Below are 18,316 nucleotides of genomic sequence, written 5' to 3' on the forward strand. Positions count from 1 at the left end.
TTATCAACTTATTTTTATACCATGTTTAACTTTTACTTTTCACTATTAACTCGTGACCTTTTATCCTGTTTTTTTCCCTCATCAGTTATTAAAAACGTATTTAGCTGTTGCTGTAGCTGTGGCATGTTCTTTGCATTGCGCATGGTTTTAATTGCTGTGCAGTGTTCCGTTCGAACTCTCATAGCGAGCGCCTTTACCTAATTCTATCTTGGTTTTTTTACCCTCAGCAAAACTGGTGTTCCAGTTCATGTTCAATTTAATACACCCTCATTTACTCAAAACCATGCCCCTGATTAACCCGACATATTCTGATTGGTCAGCGTTTAGCTCTTGTTCTTGAAGGCTAATACATTGGTTAATCTGTCTCATTAACAAAAAATGTCACGGAGGTAGTAGGTGCTGCATCTTCGTCGCTAGATTTGGTGAAAGTGAAAGCGCCCACATCATAACTTTATATTGTTTGGCCTTCAAATCTGAAAACTATAATAAAATTCACAGGATTATGCCCTTTAGACTGTCCAGTACAAAGAAATTTGATGCAGTGCCCTATAAGGTGTAAACATGCTAAAGTGCCATAAAAGGTAACCTTTCGATGGTGGAAATAAGATGCACTGCCCAAAAGGGTGCACCCACATACATAAGTATGTGCTGAGTTGCTCAGTAGGTGCTATTTCAGTTGAGAATATATGAATCCTTGCCCTAGAGGAAATATCTGTGTGAAGAAAAATTGTAAATTGCCGCAGTGCTCAACAGGATTTTCGTAAATACAAAGTAACAAAATGAAGTGTCATAATGGGAGCCCTTCCAGTAGAGAACACAATGCAGTGTCCTTATACATATACAATAAGAAAACATAATTATTTTTGATAATGTGTGCCCATTCAGTGGAGATCACAAGCTGCAGTGCCTCTTAGGGTTTCGATAAATACAAGAAAAGATTATGAATTTTAATAGTGTGCCCTTCCATTGAAGAACACATGTTGCAGTACCCTATAGGGTTTCCATAAATACAAGAAGACATACATTGTAATAATGGGTGCCCTTCTGGTAGAAAATACATGCTGCAGTGCCCCTTAGGCCTTCCACAGATACAAGGAAGCAGGATGAAGTGTGAAAATGGGTTCCCTTCTGGTACAGACCACATGCTGGAGTGACACTTAGGGTTTACATAGAACAAAGAAACATGAAATGTATTAACGGGTGCCTTCCAATGAAGAACAGATGATGCAGTGCCCTACAGGGTTTACATAAAGACAAGGAAAAATGAAGTGTGATAACAGGTGCCCTTCTGGTGAAGAATGCATGATGCAGTGCCTTATAGGCTTTCTTACATGTGAGTTAAGGTCGGAATGTGTGCTCTTCCAGTTGAGACCATGCAAAGCTGTGCCCTATAGGAGGTACTTTATTTGTGAGGAAAAGTAATAAAGCGTCAAAATGGTTCTCATCCAACAGAGCAAATAAGTGCCCTATAAGCTAATGTACTATAAGACAATGAGGTGACATGCACTGTAAATGCTCCTAAATCAACATTACAAGGAAATGTGCAGTGTGATAACGGGCTCCAATCTAGTGAAAAATGCATGATACAGTGCCCTATAGGCTTTCAATACGTGCAAGTTAATGTACATTACAAGAAAATCAGGTGAAATGCACTGTAAGTGCTCCTAAATCAACATTACAAAGAAAAATGTGAAGTGTGATAATGGGTTCCATTGTAGTGAAGAATGCATTATACAGTGCCCTATAGGCATATAATACATTTGAGTTTATGTACATTACAAGAAAATCAGGTGAAATACACTGTAAGTGCTCCTTAATCAACATTACAAGGTATTGTGCAGTGTGATAACGGGCTCCAATCTAGTGAAGAATGCATGATACAGTGCCCTATAGGCATATAATAAAGTTGAGTTTATGTACATTACAAGAAAATCAGGTGAAATACACTGGAAGTGCTCCTAAATCAACATTACAAGGTATTGTGCAGTGTGATAACGGGCTCCAATCTAGTGAAGAATGCATGATACAGTGCCCTATAGGCTTTCAATACATTTGAGATTATGTACATTACAAGAAAATGCTCCTAAGTCAACATTACAAGGAAATGTTAATTGTGATAACGGGGATTCCTCTGGTGAAGAACGCAATATGCAGTGCCCTATAGGCTTTCAATAAGTATGAGTTGATGTACATGCAAGAAAATTCAGTGAAATGCAAAGTAGGTGCTGCTGCCCCTCAGCCTGCATCTATAGCAGTGACTATAGCTGCCTTTATTTCCTCAACAGTCCATCGATAATATAAAGTTTCTCCGGAGGTGCCCAGTGCCAAACTCCGACCAACCAGCGCACAGAAGATTCACACGTGGGGGCGTGGCTTCGGTACGACAGCAAAACGTAACGTGTCCACTCTCCTCAGTAGCGAGGCTACTCTTTGATCTTGAGGCTCGTTTGTGCGCATGCGTGTGAGTCGCGTTTGGCTTTACTGCACTGGCTGGGACTGAAGTTGGATGCGCGGCGCGCGCTGTCTTCTTCCAGCTTGGTCCATCAGGACAAAAAAATACATCTTCTCTAATAGAATCATCCAAACTGTTGCAATGGAGAGGATGAGGAAATCGCAATGCATCTTCTTGTTATGTCCGTTCATCATGACTGCTGTGTGCGCGCAAAGGTAAAGAAAAAAAAAGGAAAGAAAGGGAAAAATGGGGGAAAAAGGACATGATTTTTTTTTTTTTGGATTTTGAATGTGTGAGTCTGTGTTTGCTGGAGAATGTCAAATAAACGTTGCGTTATGTCTGAACTCCCGCAGCAGAGACCCCAGCAATATGCCTGTAGTGAAAGACACAGTGGACAGACTGATGAAAGGATACGATATCCGACTAAGGCCGGATTTTGGAGGTGAGAAATCAGAATGAGCGTTCGGATCATTTAATATGCATGTGATGATGTGCACGATGTGCATGATGTGCAATGACTTGTAGCAACCTTGTCAATTCATCCTCACGCAAAAAAAAAGCATCAAGGCTCTACGCAATCCTGCCCTGGAAGAATACATTCGCTTTTTTATTTTCTTCCTCTAATTATATTAATTCATCCAAATCAATGCTGTTGTCAGACTCACGTGTCCAAGTTAGATCTCGGATCATTGCGCATTTTTTTTTTTTTTTTTACATTTTTTTTAATTTATTTTGCGACATATTGTCATCTTGTTCCATAATACACCTCGATCCACCTGTTTTAGTCTCAACCTGGTTATCAGGTTCTTGTCATGATGTTGAAGGAGCTCCATTTCAGCCTGGGCATATTTGATGTGAAGCTGCAAAAAAAAAAAAAAAAAAAAACCCACACAAAAAAAAAGATATATATATATATATATATGAAAAAAAAAAACAATTAAAGGGGATTGCAATAACCTTATTGAAGAATGCATTTTTAATATTGTTTTTATAGGATAAAAATATGGTCTCATTTTTATTATTATAATTATAATTATTATTATAATTTTTTTTTTATTGCATGCTATTCATATCTTTTTTTTTTTGTTTGTTTGTTTTTTTAGGGGCTCCAGTGGCGGTTGGCATGAATATAGACATCGCCAGCATAGACATGGTGTCGGAAGTGAACATGGTATGTAACATGTATATATTTCTGGTTGTTTGGAAATCGAGTATATATTTTATGCAGCTGGATTATTTTTTTCGTGTGTGTGTTTCTTTTATTAAACGTGTTTCTCCCGGGTTGTCACGCCATATGATCCTACAGCGGGCACCGTCATGATGATTTTGCACTAGTGTAGAAGTTCATTGGCATGCTGGAGCCTCTGCTCTGCGCTCAATTTGGATTCCAAACACACGGGCGAGCTCGCGCGCGCCTTCGCGATGGCGCGCGCGCGCGCGCGCTCACACACACACACACACACACACACGCTCACACGCGTCACGCACACGCCAACCGTACTGCGTGTCCGATTACTCCCCCCCCCCCCCTCTTTTTTCCCAAAACATACCCACGCATATATGATTTGAATTGGATGACGATGATGATAATGATTTTGTCCCGCGTGCAAATGTAGTTCAAGGTGATCTCGCGCTGTTCTCAAGGAGAACCGTGTCACATAGCGACCAAAAGCGTTCCCACATGCTCTCCTTCTTGGAATGATCCCAAGAAGGAGGTGTCTTTCTTCTTGCTACTCAGCAAACAAGCTCATGATGATTTTGATGCTGGTTTCCTGATTCTGGTCTCTTCAATATATCTGAAGCATCTCATTCAAACTGTAAGGGCAGATAGATAGATAGATAGATAGATAGATAGATAGATAGATAGATAGATAGATAGATAGATAGATAGATAGATAGATAGATAGATAGAGAAGTTGACCCGTGAAACAGCGCCCCCTTTTGACCACACCTCACCCCGATGCTGTAATTAAAGGGAAAAAATGCATGGCGTGAAATGAAAGATTGATGCGCCCCCTGTTTTGAGCCTAATCATCATTTCAGCGTTTTTTTTTTGTTTGTTTTTTTTTTTTTTTTACATTTAAAATTTTTTTATTTTTTTTTTTGAAGCAGCTATGAATCCCCAAGGCCATTCATGACCGACAGTTCTGCCTTTTATTTACTAATAAATGAGCCGAAGTCAGTGATTTATTTTTCATGACAGCGGTGATGGGTAAACACAGCAGGGATGTGCCTAATTAAATATGTTTTATTAATGCTTCAGTAAGAAGTATTTTGTGTGTGTGTGAGTTTTTGTTCATTCAGAAGTGGAGTAAGACGAGGGGACGGTGTGGTCCACTCTTTTTCAGGAGGAAGTAGATTTCTCTGCATGATCAGAAAGTCGTCAGATGACATTGTAGTTTGTATTAATCGTGCAGTTAGTGACACTTTCAGATCACCTGTTAAATGAGCAAGGAAAGGGTAAGGTCCTGCAGAAGGTCTAAGAAGCCTCACAGGTCCTCTGTGCTTGAGTTCCTGTCAGTACAGGTTACCGAGTTTAGCGTGGTTTAGCGTGGTCGCTTCATGTTCACATTGGTTTTCTCTGGTTTCTTCTCATCTCTCAAAAACTGCAGGAAGGTGAATTGGGGTTTTGGAGCAAGTGACGGATGGTGTTACATCCCATAAGTCTCAGATACACCATGCTCCAGGCTCCACCATGACCCTGAGCAGGATAAAGTGATTACTGAAGATAAATGAATATCATTTCTATCAAGGTTGTGGACAAAATGAAGCAGTGGTAGTAGTCTGGAAGTAGACAAGAATGAAATCGTTGCCTGTGGGATAACTCACTATTATTAGTTGTAAATATCACAGAGATAAGAGTACAAAAAAGAAAAAAACAATGAGCAGGTGTATAAGCAGTGGTGATGAGGTACTGGTCAGTGGTCACAATAGCGATTAGTGATTAGTTTGATGGGAACACTGGTGATCAGTAATTAGTTGTTGGGAAAACTGTCAAACATTTATTTATTTTTGGTCAAATAGTGAACAGTGATCAGTTTTTGAGAACACTGGTAATTCATTCTTCAGTAAAGTAGTGATCAGTGTTCAGACTTTGGGAACATTAGTAATGAGCTCTTGGGTAAAATAGTAAACAGTGATCAGTGATTAGTCTTTGGGAATACTGGTGATTAGTTCTTGGGTAAAATAGTGATCAGTAAACAGTCTTTGGGAACATTGGTGAATAGTTACTGGATAATATAGTGATTAGTGATCAGTGAACACTAGTGATTAGTTCTTGGGTAAAATAGTGATTAGTGATCAGTCTTTGGGAACACTAGTGATTAGTTCTTGGGTAAAATAGTGATCAGTAAACAGTCTTTGGGAACATTGGTGAATAGTTACTGGATAATATAGTGATTAGTGATCAGTGAACACTAGTGATGAGCTCTTGGGTAAAATAGTGAACAGTGATCAGTTTTTGAGAACACTGGTAATTAATTCTTCAGTAAAGTAGTGATCAGTGTTTAGACTTTGGGAACACTAGTGATGAGCTCTTGGGTAAAATAGTGAACAGTGATCAGTGTTCAGACTTTGGAAACACTAGTGATGAGCTCTTGGGTAAAATAGTGAACAGTGATCAGTGTTCAGACTTTGGAAACACTAGTGATGAGCTCTTGGGTAAAATAGTAAACAGTGATCAGTGATCAGTCTTTGGGAACACTAGTGATTAGTTCTTGGGTAAAATAGTGATCAGTAAACAGTCTTTGGGAACATTCGTAAATAGTTACTTGATTATATAGTGATTAGTGATCAGTGAACACTAGTGATTAGTTCTTGGGTAAATAGTGATTAGTGATCAGTCTTTGGGAACACTGGTGATTAGTTCTTGGGTAAAATGGTGATCAGTGATCAGTCTTTGGGAACACTGGTGATTCGTTCTTGGGTAAAAAACATAGATCAGTGATCAGTCTTTGGGAACACTGGTGATTAGTTCTTGGGTAAAAAACATAGATCAGTGATCAGTCTTTGGGAACACTGGTGATTAGTTCTTGGGTAAAATAGTGATTAGTGATCAGTCTTTGGGAACACTGGTGATTAGTTTTTGGGAAAAGTAGTGATCAGTGTACAGTCTTTGGGAACGCTGGCAATCAATGATAAGTTGTACTTCAGTAATCTATGATCAGTCAGTGCAAGCAATTGTAATCAGTGCCAGGTAGAAAGGAAACTTTGGTGTTCGGTGATTGTTTAATAAGAACAATTGTGATCAGTAATTATTTAGTGATTACTGTAATGGAAAAACACTTGTGAGTTGGCTGTAGCATTGTAGAGCTGCGTCAAGCTCAAGACACTCACTGAAGTCACTGAACCCCTTACAACCCTCAATGGTAAATGTTCAGCTACGTATATCTCAACATAACAATCAAAGAGAAAGTGCTGTCAGTTCCGCAAGTCTCTAGCTGGCTAACAAAAATCTGATATTTTTTTTAGGTTATTATAAATAACTGGTTAGCTATATTGTATATTTTATACAGTATATATAAAGAACAAAAGAATGTATACGTTTATTGCCTATACATTTCCAATACATCGGACTTGATTATATTATTCCATGAATTTCTTGCACTTTGATTGATTTAGATGTTGATATTAGTTCTATTCACAAACTCACACTGTACCTACTATTGTAAGCGTAACATTTCAGACATAGATAGCTAGTAATTAGTTTTTAGTTAACAATTTAGCAAAATGTTTGGGGAATTTACTTGAAAGAACCTTTAATCAGGGGTTCAAAAAAAGAAATTAAACGTTGGGGGTAAATTACCTACACCACTACATTATAGTTACAAGGACATGAACATTTACCTTTAAAATATTTTCCACACTAGATGTTTGAAGAAAATTATAAGAAATGCTAAATCGCAACTATAACAATATGTAGCTTCTTAAGCTCTTTGTGTTCTTATAATATTTTTTGCTAGCTGGGTTTATATTTATTCGCCAATGTTTTCTCAAGTAACTTTTGCTGTTGTTTTCATGGTTACTATCATAAGTGCCAAGCAAGTATTTACAAATATGTTTTGAAGATGTAAAAGCAAGATTATCTTAATATATATATATATATATATATATATATATATATATATATATATATATATATATATATATATATATATTTCTCAGGGTTACTTCTAAATCATTTCGAACAGGAGATAAAAGCAAAGAAGCTAAATTTTGCTCTAGTTATCATGGTATTTCCATTCATATCAAGTTTGCGTGTGAATGTTCACTGTGCTAGTTAGGCAACATGTAGCCTACAGACGTAAATGTATCTTCACTGTTGTGGCTTGAGGTAGCAAGTTACCAAGCTACTATCGGAGGTAAAATGTTGTGTAGCTGATGCATTTTGTGCCTTTCACACAACCTGTAAAACATACCGACATTTCTACAATTCGTTATGCTTCTGGTCTGTAATTTCAACCTTCTTTTCATAAAGTGCTACAGAATGCAGCAAGCGATGAATATAAACAGTGAATGCATACTGATTTGGGTGACATTTTGTACGGCTGCCTGGTCCCAATAAAATATATATAGTTGTTTTCAGAAGTGTGAAAGTCCAATTTCAGTTCAAACACGTTCATGTTGTGTAACTTTTCTGATAATGTAGTGCTGTGGAGAAAATAGGACAGGAGCCAGTTTTCTGCTGTCGCCATGTTCGGGATTTTTTTTTCAGCCAAGAAAGCCAGGAAGAGCTGTAAAACGAAACACTTGGGTTTTTTATTAGCGTGCACAGACATAAGATTTCAAATAACAATATAGAATAGAAGCATTAATGCACAAATTATAACAAGCTTAATGTAGCAGTAATTGAACGCACATCATAACCAAATATTAACACATTTTTGTTTTGGAAAATTTCAAGTGCTTATAGAGAAAAAAAAAACTGAATGCGACATGACTCTTATATTAGCTTTCTATGCGGGGAATATTACATTGCGAAATTACCAAGCTTACTTAATAGTTGTGGTAATTATGGTCAGAAGTGTTAAAAGGCTTTCAGGTCTGCCCTCGGAGTCTAGAAGTACCGCCAGACTGTTGACACTAAAATCCCTATTTATCATTATTATTTTGGTAATGTTTTCAGTAATTGGTGCTATTTCTCAGTACATGCTAAACTTGTTTGGCTGTTTAAAATCCATTTGATTGAGTTACCCTATTTAACATAACCTTGAAGTCTAATCCTTTCCGTAAGTCCATTTTCAAATATTTATTTATGTTTATCTGTGTAGAAATCAGCCCTTTTTTGGTCGAATTGTTGCCTGCATATACGAGTGAATGTCTCAACAGGGAGGCCCTCTACTGGCTATGTATTGTAAATAAATACTGTCAATTTATTGTAGAATTGTTTTTTTTTTTTTTTTTTTTAAAGTGGGCATGAATGATAATGTTTATTGATGCCTTCCATGCATCATTTCTGGATCAAAAACATTTCTTGTTTTGTTTTGTCAGAGCCTCAATGGGTAGTTCTTTGCAGTTTTTGTGGTACGTTTTTCATTTTGATGTCTACTTGTAGATATTTTAACTTGTAGATATTATAATTAGCAAAACAAAGTTAATGAGCTGTAAATAAAGGGACAAATTTCTCAACATTTAACTAACAATATGCGCTGAGGATATAAGAACGATTAGAGCTAGATGAGAATTATGGACGGCAGCAGGTTTTCCTCAATAAATAGTTTGTATCTAGTGTAAATGATGTTTAGATTTTCAGTTGGTATCCTACATTAGCTACATATACTTTCATTACTTTGAATAAATTGATGGATAATGTCAGCAAATGGTATCTCACTCAGTATTGACCCAACGCTCCACACAATGGTGAAATCAATATACTCGTGACCAATATACAGTTTAGCATTTCACATAACACTGCACTTATGCTGCACTTTAAGCCAATAAACCATTATAGTTGCACTTTTTAGAAACTCATTGTGAATAAGCACATACACTAACCCGTTCCCCACTTGTTTATATCTACTGAACATACTCTAAGATCCAAGTGTCTGTTGAGCATTTTTTAGATCCAAGTCTCTACTGCACAGATTCCAAGATTGGCAAGGTGGCATTCATAACTGGACTCCAAAACATCTTTACAAAGACACAATCAAAGTAAATAGCAGCATGTTGCCAATTCGTAGAGTAAATACAATCACTGAATTGAACCAGTCATTCTTAGAAACCTACTTCAGGATCACATCCAGACTAGAGCCACTAAGCATGTAACTGTAAGTGGTAGTAAAAGTAAAAAAAAAAATTTTTGGATATCTGGATACATAGCTGTGAACAGTCCATTTAAAGACCAATTAATGTTTCATAACCAATTTTATACTTCAATTAAGAATCCTGAACAGCTTGTGTGAAAGATGTAGTGCATGGGTCCATTCCGGGTGTTCCATGCATTATAAAATATATATTGTGTTTTTTCAGCTCTTAAAAGGTTGATAATTTACTGATAAATCCAATTAGATCCAGCATATTAAAGTGAAAAAAAAAAAAAAAAATCCTTAAATGCGTCATGCATCATGAAATTGAGAATCATTGGATTAGAAGTAGAAGCTTTCAAACCCATTCAGGTATAAAATAAAGTTTCCCAAATCCCTTAATGACTTTATTTTATGAACACAATCCAACCATTCAAATATCTGGCACATTTTGAAAATACAGATTGTGCCATTATATATATATATATATATATATATATATATATATATATATATATATATATATATATATATATATATATATATATATATATATATATATATATATTGTCGCAATTACAGCTTTTTATATCTCAACTGTTATATCTTAACTGTTAACTGTTAAAAAAGTACACAGAAAAATATTAGAATGAAATCATATAGAAACAGTTTTTCTTGTTTTATTGAAATTCACAGTAAATTGTGTGTATAGCGATAATGATAAAAATATAAATATATATCACTTTGACTGGAAATAAAGGAATGGTTAATGCTTCTGACTTTCTCACAGATTTTTCAGCAGTAGGCATTGGACTAGCATTACCCAAAAAGTTATTTCAAAAATTAGTATGATTAAGCACTAAATGACTAGCGTTATTTGGCTAAACATAAAATCCAGTGAATAAATACTCCTAATCGATGTCATAGCTTAATAAGCTGTGTAGCTGAATAAACACAAATCTCCATAATTACATTTCAAAATCTAGTGAAACATCTTCCCAGAAGAGTAGAGGTTATTATAACAGCAAATGATGACTAAATGTGAAATGGGACAAATTTTATGGTCAGGTGTCCGCATACTTTAGTCCAAATATATATCTTCTTATTCTTCTTTACTACTACTTATACCACTCTGTCCTCTACATCTGCCTCTTTCAAACCAACTACCTGCATGTCTTCCTTCACCACATCTATAAACCTCCTCCTTGGTCTTCTTTTTTTCCTTCTTCCTGGTGGCTCCATCCTCAGCATTCTCCTACTGATATACCCCATGTCAACTCCTCTGCACATGTTCGAAACATCTCAATCGGGCCTCTCTCTTCTTGTCTCCAAAACGTCCTACATGCGCTGTCCCTCTAATAAACTCGTTTCTAATCCTGTCCATCCTCATCATATATGGATTATATCATTATATGGACAAACGAATAGAGACGACTATTCCAGTCATATTAGGTAGATCCCCTCAACTGTATATAACTGATGTTTTTGGATGCAGTATTATAAAATTTTCTCTTCACGATGAGACCGGTTCTAGCCTGGCAATGCCCCTGTGCACAAATCTTGATTGGCCTGCTATAGAGGGATATATTGGAATGCTGACCTACACCTTAGGGCTCCTCACCCTACATCTAATGTCCTTTTTGCTGAATAAACAAAAAATTTCAATTTTCCAAAATCCTTTAGAAAATCTAGTGTGAGTTATTAGTAAACCAAATTGAAGATAAATTTGGATGTAGCAACTCTTATAGGCAGATGTGCACAAACCTTTTAATGGTGTCCATAAACATTTGTCATTATATATATTTTAAGTGTTACATTACACATATTTGTACCGAAATATTTCGGTACAGGGCTTTCACTTCGCTACACATGTGTACCAAATTTTATCATTTTTACTTTCAGAACAGCTACAATCTGAGTTCCCTCAGGAACGTATTAAGTGGCGGACCGCAAGTTTGTTTAGTTTCCGCTTTGCACTTTGAGCGCATTCAAAAAAATATATTTTTTAAACTCAAAAACCTGCACAACAATCCCAGGGGTATAAAAAAAAAGAAACTAGTTTGTGCAGTGTTACTGTCCATACCTGAAATAAAATTGGTTTTGCTTATGCATGAAAATGCTCAAGAATCATTACCGCTAGCGTTAGTTGCTAACCAGGTAGTTGCTAGCGGCTAACGGTAGCGCTATGGATTTCAGATTCAATCTTTTTCTTTCTTTTCAACTTTTGTGACTTGTATGCTGCATAAAACTATGTTTGTAACAATACGATTTTTTTTTTATTGTTACAAACATAGTTTTATGCAGAGTGAATGAATGAATGAATGAATGAAGGATGGATGGAAGTGATGAAGACATTTGTTAAAGTATGCTAAATTAAGTAGAACAGTTAAGTAGATCATATCTTTAGAAAATTTTATATTACATGCAAAACACACACACACACACACACACACACACACACACACACACACACACACACACACACACACACACACACACACAATCTGTATTACCCAAATGGGGTCTAACAAATGTAAACATAAAAAAAAAAAAAAGATTTATGAAATTTTATTTAATCAATTTAATTTGTGCCAATTTTCTATTGTAATTTTTTGATTACTTAATTTAATCAATATAATAAAAAGTGTATCTCATGCATTTGATTTATTATATTTTTAATAAATATTATATAATATATTAAATATATTATTTTATATATTATTTAACCAAGCAGGCATTTTATTTAAAATTGTTTAAAAAATGTAAACTGTTTAAATGTTAATCACAAATGTTAATAATAATAATAAAAAAAATCTGCATTAATAAAAAAATGACAAGCAGTTTTATGTTTTGCATTTCTTCCCCACAACCTTAAACCGGACGGAACCGTGACTTAAAAACCAAGATACCTTGAATTTTATATATATATATAGGCATTGTATAGTCTGGCTACAAATTGTTAGAGATCCAAGATCTTCTGTAGGTTCATTAAAGCAATCTAAATCTAAATTAAAACTGTTTAAAGTGATTAGTTTAGCAAGTGTGATTGTAGGTGAGAGATGCAGAGGAAGTTAAATGATATTTAAACCTTTAGATTTTTATACTGGTTTGATGTATTTTTTTGCTATATGTTGATGTCCATGTTTGTATTATACACATTTATAGTATTTGGCAGATGCCTTTATCCAGTGTTACTTGATCACACAGGACATTTAGTGGCAGCTTAGGTGGCAGTCCAACATCATAACAACATATTAACCACTGAGCTTCTATTTATTTTATGGTGAAGACAAACTTACACTCTGTGGGGAATACACACTAACTAACTCACTATCTAACTATATTAGGTATATTATCTAATTAAAAAATGAAGCCTATTTTTGTATTCTTTTTTAGCATGCCATCTTCATGATAATTGGCTGTTTAGCTGAGATGAAACAGGCTCCTTGGACCAGTTCTGTCTCTGAATTTGCAGTAAATGCAGTCATCTTGTGTTGGCTTGAAAAGGTGTCCTATGCAATGGTATGCAGCAAAAAGGAACGTGTTCATAAACATCTTTACGATCCTGAATCCTAAAAGCACAACACGACACAGCCAGGAAGCGCAGTTTATATTAGAGTGAGGTATACGGTCGAGTTGACTTTACATGACTTATTTTATACATCAGGGCTGCTCGAATACTTGGATTTTATTAACTTTCTTCTTAATAACCCTCTGCTGTGCGTCATTAGAGTCCCCCCCTACTGCTAGGACGCTTAATCTAATGTCTCACTTAATTATTAAGCTCTTAATGAGGTGGGTTATTTAATGTTAAGAGTAGAACTTTAAATTGTACAGTGCAGAAGGAGCACAGAACTGGAGCTATGACCACATTCTAATAATATCCAAGTAATCAAAGCGTAAGCAACTCAGATTTAGGAAGTGAAGTCTGAGTCATCCGTGCCTACACTGAAAAACTATTAGCAAGCGTGTCAGGACATCACTGGACTTGAAATCAAATTCCCACCAGACACCGCAGCCTTCAAACATGGCCCCCTTGGACTCCAAGTCCCAGACACACACACCCACTTTTCTGCTCGGAGTAAGTACAGATGTCTATTAATATACACACAATTCAAAAAAGCTTGGAGAGTCATGATACGGTGTTGCTGGTCAGTTTTTTGATCTTTGACTGTTTCTGACAACGTTTTTGGATTACCTTTTGGATTTCACGCTCATTAGATACCCACATTTACATTTGTTTAGCCAGCTTTACATGACAAATTGAAAATATTTTAGAATTTTTAGAAAGTTTCCTGTTTTAGAAAGAAAAAAAAGAAAGAAACACTAAATGCTCTAAAGAAGCTCTATAAATGTCTTATTTTTGATTTCTAATCATCCCATAATGAGAAATCTAAACTATTTTCCCGTATTCTAGACATTTTCACTTTGCCAAGATCAAATTTTCGTTAGTTGTAACTGTAGTTTGAGCGTCATTCATGGAAAATCAGTGTACGAGCGACTCCAATGTGGAGGACAATAAAGAACAGTGCAAAAGCACCTGTTAGTTAATAGGATTTATTAGGTAGCAAGTGAAAATGTGTACTCAAAGGTGATGTTTTGAAGGAGGAAAAATGGGCAACAGTAAGGAATTAAGCGAATTTGACGAAGACCGAACTTCAGCTCTTGTGGGATGTTGTGCAGTGGTCTGCAGGTCTGATGTCTGCAGTGGTCAGTATCTTTTAAAAGTGGTAGTAACAGTGGTAAACCGTTGAAAGAGTCAGGGTCGAGGCTCACTGATGCACGTGGGGAGCGAAGGCTGGTCCGTGTGGTCCGATCCAACAGACGAGTTCCTGTAGCTCAAACTGCTGAAGCTCATGCTGTTAATTCTCGATGGGTAATGACTGTTTTAGCAGTAAAAAGGGGGGCCGACACAATATCAGGCAGGTGGTCATAACGTTATGCCTGATCAGTGTATTTCTGAACATACTTTACCAAAGTTAAGCTTGATGATGGGATCAGAACCTTTAGGTTTTATTTATTTCTTTTAAACACAGTGTTCTCTTTATTCTGAGTGCTGTACTTTTAGTCTCTACCTCCTAAAAACACTATTTCTCCCTGGCCCTCTCTCCCAGTGGATCATGTGGGGAACTCATTAGTCTTGTGTGATGCTTTAGCTCCAGACAGCTGGATGGCCTCCCAATTAGGAGCTGAACAAATGCTGTAAGTGTTGGGAGAGCGATTCCAGTTCTCGTGTGCGATGTTTTAGACCACTGCAGTGCTCATTCTCTCTCTCTCTCTCTCTCTCTCTCTCTCTCTCTCTCTCTCTCTCTCTCTCTCTCTCTCTCTCTCTCTCTTTCTCTCTCTCTCTCTGTTTTTTCTGTCTCTCTGCCTTATGAAAATTTTTTTTACATTTTTTTTGACAAAGGTAGTCCTCCATGACCAAAGGTCAGTCGTGTTGTTGGGCAGTGTTAATCCTTGGGCCATCCTCTCCTTTGCGGTGGCTATTTTTGGCCTTTTTTTTCCCCACGTGTTTTTTTTCCCGTCTGCGACCTTCGCCTGAGTCACATGAGTTTTAGGAACACAAACGGAATGTTGTAATATCATAATTGATCTCCTGGTGGTTCTCGACATGGTTCTGGCATTCGATGATCAAGGGCTTTCGTGGAGCTCTGGTACGTTCTCTTTTTCCTGATGGATGCGCTTATTCAGGAGGGATCCCCACTGTTTGCTGCCACGATACACAGGATGCTCTGAAATCCTAATTAATCCCTTTTAAAGGAAGAAAAAGGTCCAAATAGACTTGTCCTAGCTTGTAGGGTAAATAATTACAAGGGCGGAAACGTTGCCTTTATAATGATCATTATCTTGACGAGCATTAATTCCTTATGTGAATTAGAGGTGTGGCTGTATGTTAGGCTAGCAGATCGCTGTTTGCAAGCTGAGAGAGACACATTGTTGGGATTTTGTGGGTATTCTTGGCAAAATGTCAGTAAATGTTGATCAGTATATCTCACTGTGTGCTTTCTTTACCCGATCCCGTTAAAAAAAAAAAAAAAAAAAGAAGGGAAGTCTCATGTTATTTTTACTTACGGTTGCTATGACAACACTTCTCCACTGAGAAAATGTGTGGTTTAAGTTTTCTCATCTCTGGTAGATAGCCTGTCTTTCTGAGAGTTTGATTATTGATTCTCGCTCAGATGGTTTGGGGGTTTTCTCTTTCGTTTGTGCCGTAGCAAGACCGCTTTATGTTTGTATTTTTTTTTATTATATACTTAATATTACCTACTGTATTACGTTTTATTTACATAAGCATGTTACAATCATATAAATGTGCTCTCTCTCTCTCTTTCTCTCTTTCTCCATATATATATATACACTGATCGAACAGCATCTGCAGTTCATTTTGCAGTTCAGTTTTAGCTTTTCATGGCAACAAATTTGCAGATGTTAGACAAATCTTTTTTTTCCTTAAATTCAAGATTAGATTCAAAATACACAGTCATTATAGAATTATAGATTATATAGATATAGATATTAAATATAGATTTTATAAACATATAGATATAGATATTAAATATAGATTTTATAAACATATAGATATAGATATAGACAAATAGATTTTAAATTACTGCTTCAGGTATAAATTATATATATAAATTATATATAAATTGTCCTTATATTTTTGCTCCACAATTAGGAAGAGTAGCTATAACAGTTCAATTAAGCCAGTTTTGTCACTGCCATAGCAAAGCATTGATTTTGCATTTCCGGAGCAATCAGGTTTGGGGCTGAAATATCCTGGAATTCAATAAAATTTATGATGCCATCAGTCTTCTCAAGTGCCATTGAACACCAGGCACAAAACAGCCCCAAAGCATCAATGAGTCACCTTTTACAGCCATATTTTCTACCTAGTTTGGGGGCTTTTACTTCAAACACTCACCCCTTTCTGTCAACCGTGCTGATTAGGGGTGTAACGATACACTGCAGTCGTGATTTGATTCGATTGACGATAGCAGTTTTGCGATTTTTGATAAAATTTTAGGACTATTTCGAACAAATATATTTCTGCAGGTTTGTCTGCATAAAACCTAAAAACTAAAACAAAAAAACCCTAAAACTTTATAAATACAAATTTCATATTGTAAACAAAATTCTCTGTAGGTTTAGCATTTGTTAAAAATACATTTCTTTAATAAGTTTTGCTTGAATAAACATAGCATCTGAGTTAACATGATTGACTGAAAATAATGAGCTCTGTTGCAGAAATAGAGCTCCAAAGTTGGCTAAAATGCCAGATTCCTAGGGCTTTGGTATGATTTGAAAGCTACTGAAGAGTTTCTGGCAGCAGCTGTGATATGGTTGTTTAACCATGTAGTGTAATGCAATCTAGATGAATGAATTCAGATGTTCAGCTTTTGCAGGCTCTCCACGAATCAACAAGGTTCTGTGATCAGGGATTCTATACTTACATTTTAGGGGTTAGGCAGATTTTTTGCATCATTATTATGATAAATCTTTACACCTCCACTGAGCTTGATTGTCATTGCTGTAAAGTTTGATTTTGTTTTCACGTGATTCCAACTGTAGGTCCAGTGATCTCCTGAATCATTTTGATTACTTATATAAAATGTGTAATTCTGAAACTCCAAACTTCGTGATCACACTCGTGAATTCACGTACGTGACATGCGATCAGAATTGTCAGCCACTTTCTGGAAATGAAAGTATGAAGTAGTAAATCTTAATGTGATCACAATGACAAGCTTGAACGTATTTCTCGGACTAGTCATTCAATTATTACCTTTGTACAGCTGAGACCTTAAGTTTACCTAAAGATTAAGACACGCTTAAGACATTCATAAAGAATGAGTTTTTCCACCCAGTTTATTTTTCACATTTTAGGTTACCATACATTTCCTAAGTTCGATAAATTTTGTGTTTCTGCCTTATTTCCATTAGAGGTCATTTCAAAACAATAGCTAAGAGACAGATTTTATTTCCTATGTCAGATTTTAGTGGTTCTAAAGGTTACCTGCATTTTGCATTCAGTGTCATTGAAAGCTTAGTGAAGCCTCTCACAAGCTTTTCACAATACTTTGCTAGATTCAGTCAGGTTGACAATATTCCTCCTTTTTCACAATGCTTTCTAAAGTGCACCAGTTTCTTTTCCAGCAACATACACAGCATGGTTCTGCCATCCTTGTGCTTAAGTTGGTGTTCTTAAAAGACTTAAAAGACTCACCATTTTTCTTCCAGACGTAGTGTTAATAATTATCTTAATCAAATGGAAAGTTCAGTCTGACTTTTTTTTTATGCTGGTCTTAGAGACGGGGCTTTTAGGCCCTGTTTACACGGAAACAATCTGAAGAGAAAACGCAAAAGTGGTGTTGCGTTATCACTTTTTATTCTGCTTTTAGACGAGGGTTATGGGGGGGAAATCTGCGTGCATATGGTGACGCAAAAGTGTGTGAAATTCGATGTAGTATGCACTCCAGGCGGCTAGGTGGCAATGTGAAGCACTGCCACACAACAACACCAAGTCCGCGCGCCTGCGTACAACCTTCCTCCCACTTCTCTCCCCAGTAGCGCGAAACTCAAACACAATGGCGAAGCGAACAGCAAAAGCTGACAATTTTGTC

The 18,316-nt window shown here is 36.4% G+C and overlaps 1 protein-coding gene across 4 annotated transcripts in view; it reads left to right on the forward strand.

The window, feature by feature from the left end:
- Positions 1 to 2,418: 2,418 nt before the first annotated feature.
- gabrb2a (gamma-aminobutyric acid type A receptor subunit beta2a) overlaps positions 2,419 to 18,316 on the forward strand; it is a 70,776-nt gene continuing 54,878 nt past the window's right edge. For all 4 annotated transcript variants that reach the window (XR_014534447.1, XR_014534448.1, XM_083547102.1 and 1 more), the window contains exons 1-3: positions 2,419 to 2,667; positions 2,806 to 2,894; positions 3,556 to 3,623. Coding sequence is in view for 2 of the 4 variants with exons in the window: in XM_083547102.1 (XP_083403228.1) it covers positions 2,507 to 2,667; positions 2,806 to 2,894; positions 3,556 to 3,623 (318 nt within the window). In the remaining 2 variants the exon portion in view is untranslated. The remainder of the gene's footprint in view (positions 2,668 to 2,805; positions 2,895 to 3,555; positions 3,624 to 18,316) is intronic.

Source organism: Silurus aristotelis (assembly GCF_946808225.1).
Source record: "Silurus aristotelis genome assembly, chromosome: 7".
Taxonomy (NCBI): Eukaryota; Metazoa; Chordata; class Actinopteri; order Siluriformes; family Siluridae; genus Silurus; species Silurus aristotelis.